General features: G+C 40.8%; 1 protein-coding gene across 1 annotated transcript in view; it reads left to right on the top strand.

The window, feature by feature from the left end:
• The window catches only part of LOC113481132 (mucin-5B), a 45948-nt gene that overhangs the window by 3631 nt on the left and 36317 nt on the right, over nucleotides 1-6000 (top strand). Inside the window, exons 4-8 of the mRNA XM_026850469.1 lie at nucleotides 1378-1465; nucleotides 3411-3544; nucleotides 3934-4159; nucleotides 4909-5034; nucleotides 5751-5868. Of these exons, the coding sequence (XP_026706270.1) occupies nucleotides 1378-1465; nucleotides 3411-3544; nucleotides 3934-4159; nucleotides 4909-5034; nucleotides 5751-5868 (692 nt within the window). The remainder of the gene's footprint in view (nucleotides 1-1377; nucleotides 1466-3410; nucleotides 3545-3933; nucleotides 4160-4908; nucleotides 5035-5750; nucleotides 5869-6000) is intronic.

Here is a 6000-nt window from a genome sequence, read left to right as displayed (position 1 = left end):
ATATGTACAAGCTGATAGGGACAAAGTTTTGGTTGAGATGAAAACCAAGTTATCTCTGAGCTGATTGCTGAATCTGGTGGCCACCTCAATTGCTGAGATCAGCAACTAGTTAATAGTTTCGTGGGGGAGGGGCATGGAGTCACAAACCCCAGGAATTCCCAACTGATTTTATGTGACAAAAGGTGCCACTGTTAACCCTGGAGATAGCACCTCTGTAGTTACCTTATTCCTCCGTGGGGCCCTGGCAGCAGCACAGACAGTCCCTCCAGCTCTGACTTGTTACTTATGCTCTGTCTCGATGCACATCCTGTGTGGGAAACCAATCTGTGTGGCCAGTTCGGACCTTGGCCTGTCTCATTCCAAAGTCTTGCTATGTGGGAATTCCCCTCTGTACATCCCTCGCCAAAATATCCTCTTTTGCAACAGCGTATTTACACATTTGGGTGTGAACACTTACCCTCCACCATCAGAACTGAGAGTGAATAAATGAAAGTTGTGTATCATGTTTTGCAGTTCAGAGAGACAGATAGAGGGCAAAAGGTGAATGGAGAGGGAAAAAAAAAAAAAAAACAGAAAGCAATCAAGTGGTATTCAAATTCTGGTTTCATTAAGTATTTTCTTCCCCCCTTCCCCTGTGCTAATTAATACCTGAAGAATTACAGGCACTATCTGTAGAGTGGACACAGTTATAGGGTGACACACATGTAGGAAAAGCACCGCCTCTTTTTGATGGACCTGAGTGATGCCAGTACTGAGTGATGCCAGTACTGAGTGATGCCAGTACTAATCTCCAAGCATGTTGGAGTGATTAGGTGCAGTAGTTTTATCTAGCAAGGCAATAATGTGCTAACCTGGCTCTTTACTGCCCCTGAGGATGGGCAGAACAAGTTATGCTGGACAGACATGCCCCGGAGATGCTGTGAAGTTTTCCATTTAGCCTATGGACTACAAAAAGCCTTAGATATGGCTAGCAGCTGACAAGAAGCTGCTTCTCTGCAGCATCCAGCATTAGAGCACAGTTATCTGACCTGCCCAGAGTGGAGCTGTAGTACCTTGCAAGAGGTACCACATGTCTATATGCCAGTTTCTTTATACTGGGAGACACTGGTCAGAGGATTAGCCCAGTATTCAGCATGTTTCAGTTAGCTCTTTAGTAGATAAGAATGACAATTGCTAGAAGGTTATCTTCCTATTTAAGTCAACTTGTCCGCAGGTAAGTTTTATGGCAGTTTTGTAAAAGTAAAGGAGACAGCTACAAATTGGTAATGAGCATTTCTGCTACCATGCTCTTCTATTATGAACCACTTTGTAACATGTGCTGCTGATGAGGGGAAAAGCCTTTAAACTCTGGGTTTCCTCTCTCCTTTTGTTTTGTAGCTGGACCTGGAAGAAACATATAAAGAGAAAATCTGTGGTCTGTGTGGGAACTATGATGGCAGTGAGAAGAATGATTTGATTTTGGATGGTAGGCCACGAATACATCGTGTTCCACATAGAACAGAACTGTTAAGACCTGACACAAAACTTGATATATGCTTCTTCTAAGCAGGGTTTCATATTTCCTGCCAGACAATTTGAAATACATTAACATTTCCATGTACAGGAGATGTATTTTAAGAGTTTCTGGGATGATTTGGATTCATCTGCTGTTTGCAAACTTGCTAGAGTCTCAAACCTCTTTAAACCAAATTAATTGCCTTACTATCATGCAGCAATTTTGCCAGGTTTCCCACTGATAGTAGCAAACTTTAAGGACCTTGTAGGCTCAAATGAGGCACAAGTGCATTTTCTGTCCTTCCATTTTCATCATTTTACAGTTGGATATCAAGTGTGATAATTTTTGCTTCTGTAATGAAATGCAAGTATCATCACTGAGCCAGGGAGATTTCACTGAGCATCTTTGCAAAAACCGTGGTGCCATCCACTGACACCTTCAAATATTGCACTGAACTGGACAGAGGCCAACACAGCAAACAGCTGAGGCTACAGTTCTGCAGCAGATTGCATGAGCTGAAATGAAACCTGCATCCTGGGATATGAGCTGCAGAACTGAAGCCATCATCCCTTCATATAATACTTGATCTCTTAAGTCACCAGAAAAATATTATCATCTATCTCACCCATTGAGAAAGAATCCTGAGATTTCATTAAAAGTACCACTTGTAGTGGGGTTCATTTTCATATTTAATGTTAAGATTTTTAGATACATCTTAGTCATGGTTCTGCTCTTCACAAGCGCAACCGATGAAAACTGAAACTGGCTCAAATTTATCTGGAAAAAACAGTTTGTTGTTGAGAAGCAATGCTCTAAGAAAAACAGGCTCTTTTTTTATGTATCTGGTTCCACATCCGTGGACCAGGTGGCCTCCCATATCCCCCCTTTCTGCTCTGAACATTCTTCTCCCTGGGTTGAGCAGGCTGCAGCCAGTCTGCCTACCCAGGCTAAGATCTACTGCACATAAAAGTCCAAAATTTATTCTCACTTTCACACTCTTTTGTCTTGAGGAAAATAATTTTCAGGAAGAAAAATCCTATTTCTGCATGGAGTATCTCTTCTTGAAACTTTATTCATCATATTATTTAGTATCAATTGAGAGCCTTGGCAAGTCACATGGCTCCAAGAGCTGAGGGCTTTAGAAGGGCTTCTGTTTCCAGAAAACCTAGTGGTAAAGCACCTGAAAACAATGCTATTGTGGAAGTCATTCTCTCAGGCCTGCTCTCAGTTAAGGGACTGAGTCAGTATAGGCGAACAGACCTGGTCAGAAATCTGTCTATTAAAACTTTTTTAAAAAAGAAAAATAATCAGAGAATGGCAATTAATGCATACTCTCCATAAAATTTATAAATTTCAAACTTTGTCAGAAAGATTTCTCACATCCAGGATCGAGTTTCTGGTAATGCACTGGGAAAATGCACTCCTCTAGCTAGTGTAATGGTTACATACATGTGTGCCTGTCTTCCTCTTGCTCTGTCTTCCCAACTTCTCTCGCCTGTAAAAAGTAATAGATTTCCAGATGATTGCAAACATATGTACCTAAGGCACCCACTAGGTTGTGATAGTAGAAGGCAAACTAAAATGTATGATCATTACACATGGAAATACAAAACTCTGTGAGATCAAATACACTCATAAAAACCAGAAGTCTTTCAAAGTGTTATGGTGCAATAGAAAGGTTAAGGGACTCATGCAATTGATACAAGTGTGCCAGATTCCTGGCTTTAGCTCAGCAGAAGTTATATATATCAGGCTGACATCCTCTACAATATGGATGCTGATGCTGTGGTTAAATTGGGGCATTTGGTGAAGAGAATACTGCCTTAGAGCCCAAAGATTAAGTGCATTTTTATAGCCCATTGACTGATCTAAAGAATTGCAGGCAGTTACTCAGATGCCTCCGGGGATTTTGCAGGGTATAAAATGCATCCGAGGCAGTTTGGGAACTTCCACAAAGTAGAGGATCCATCAGAAAAGTGTGCTGATGTGAGTCCAGATGACCACACTGGAAGACATCCTAGGAGGGAAGACAATAGATGCAGTAAATATGTAAGTATAAGTGGCCAAGAAGTATAAACCTTCCTGAACAACAGCCCTGGAGAGACTGTGTTGAAACAAGTGTTAATTACAGAGCATGCACTGAATAGAATTTTTTGAGAGTCTACCCATGAATCTGAGAAAAATGATGATCTTTTAGATTAAAGAATATACTATTAAAGTGTTAAAGAAATAGATAATGGGAAAATGCACGACTGAATGACAGTTTACAGTCCAAGAAAAAGGACCTCATGACAGAAAGTAAGAGGGGATAATCTCCCAAGGTCCCTTCCAACCTGAATTATCCTGTAACCCTGGAGTTGCATCATCAAGAATTGGGGTGCGCATCCTTAAACCCGAAAGTTGGTAAAATGTTATTGTCATTCTTTTCTTCTTTACAGAAAAAAAAATGCAAGAAACTTATGTCCCGTTTTGGCAATTGCCCCAAAGTGGTTGCATTTGATGACTATGTAGAGACCTGCACTGAAGACATGTGCCACTGTGCAATTAATTCTTCTCACTCTGATTTGGTTTCCAGCTGCATATGCAGCACTTTAAACCAGTATTCTCGAGACTGTGTCCTCAGGAAGGGAGACCCTGGGGAATGGAGAACCAAAGAACTTTGCTGTAAGTAACTACTGCTCTGGAGATGTCTTTCAGGTCAGGCATAAATGTAGGTGTTCTGATCCCAGTAGAGCAAAACCAGGAGATCTGCTAACTATTGTGAATTAATCTATAGAAGTACTTTGACCAAAATATTGTTAACGAAAAAGCTCCTGCAAATTTAACTTGATTTTGCTCCTTAAATTAGAACTATATCTTAATATTATCCCCCTCCTCCTTATGGCTAAGTTTTCTCCAGTTCTGTTTTGAGTTTTAGCATGCATTTAACTCATGAATAGCCTTGCTTTAAATGTTGACATCTAGTCAGAAGTCACTGAGAAGTCTAATGTGTTTGTCCTTAGCTTACCCTGTGTTTTCGTACTCAGTAAACCCAGGGGGAAGACTGCAAGTAATTCTCCCAAACTGCTGGTGTGGATTGGGATAGAAAATTAATGCCAGAATGACTGATGCTTCAGGCAAGAACAAACTCTTATCCGGTGTTCTGTGCTTGTATCATGACTTCAGCCAACCTTGAGCTAGTAAAATAATGTGAAATAACGTATTTTCTAGCAGTACTGTTTTCTCCAAAGATGAAGTAAAAGTGACCATAAAAAGTTCCTTTAGAGGTTAAACAAACATCACACATCTGGAGAGAAAGTTTAGCAAACGAGATACAATGGAAAGGAGGAGGAAGGATTTGGGTGGTGATACAATGATTTGAGGGGTCTTATAAATATATCATTAACATACCCTATTTTCTTTTGGCCTTGCAGATCAGGAATGCCCAAACAACATGGAGTACATGGAATGTGGAAACTCCTGTGCTGACACATGCGCTGACCCAGAAAGAAGCAAGATCTGTAAAGCCCCATGTACTGATGGCTGTTTCTGTCCTCCTGGTAAGGCAGTGCGCTTCTCCCAATGGGTCACACACATCAAGGGACAAAGAGGGAGTTTGTTCCCTTTCAGTTAGTGGCTTTTTTTTTTCCTTTAACATTTTACATTAAAACCAACTAAAAAACTTTTTTTTTTTTTCTAGAATAATTTAACAACTTTCTTATTGGAAGATCCAGGTCTCTAAATCGAGATCCTGACCCTGGAGGAGGGAAGGGAAAGGTTTCTGAGGACTAGAGAGAAAAATGGTACAGATGTGGGAAAAGGAGGGTTATTCTCTAGACAGTAAGAATGCAGGTGAAGATGTGTGATGAGGTGCCTCCCTGTTATGGGGCTGGATCTTGCTGTAGGTGAAGTCACAGGTAATAATGCATGGCCAGGTTTGTGCATGTGCAAGTTTGCACAAGAAGCAGAAGCTAAATGGGGGGGTTTGATCTCTGTTCGATTCACTATTAGGAAAGGATGGAAACTGGCTCACAGTGACAAATTTCAGTAGCATGAAGAGATATTCTTTGGGTTTTGCACTGTTTTTGTATGAGGTCTAGTAAGAAATGTTTCCCATCCATTAACACCCGAAAGGGCCTGGTGTGGTGTTTTCCTTAAAACATATCCCCATCCAGAAATGCTCAATAGTCCAGAGTTTTTTCCTTACTCTAATTTTCCTTGATGGTGTTTCCCAGACTTACCAAAGACATATTAACTATCCAATGTGTCTGAACAGGAACCATCCTCGATGACCTCGGTGGCAAAAAATGCATCCCCAGAGACAGCTGCCCCTGTATGTTTCAAGGCAAAGTCTACTCATCTGGAGGGACTTACTCCACTCCCTGCCAAAACTGGTACTGTTGTGGACTTGATTACACTAACAAGGCAGAGGCATTTATTTCAGAGTGTTCATGAGTTGTATTCTGGTTTTTTATTATTTCCCCCCCCCTTATTCCTAACATTTGTCTTTAATAATAATGCAAAAC

Source organism: Athene cunicularia, assembly GCF_003259725.1.
Source record: "Athene cunicularia isolate RWA chromosome 5 unlocalized genomic scaffold, athCun1 chr5_part2, whole genome shotgun sequence".
NCBI lineage: Eukaryota > Metazoa > Chordata > Aves > Strigiformes > Strigidae > Athene > Athene cunicularia.
This window is presented reverse-complemented; position numbering and strand designations above follow the sequence as displayed.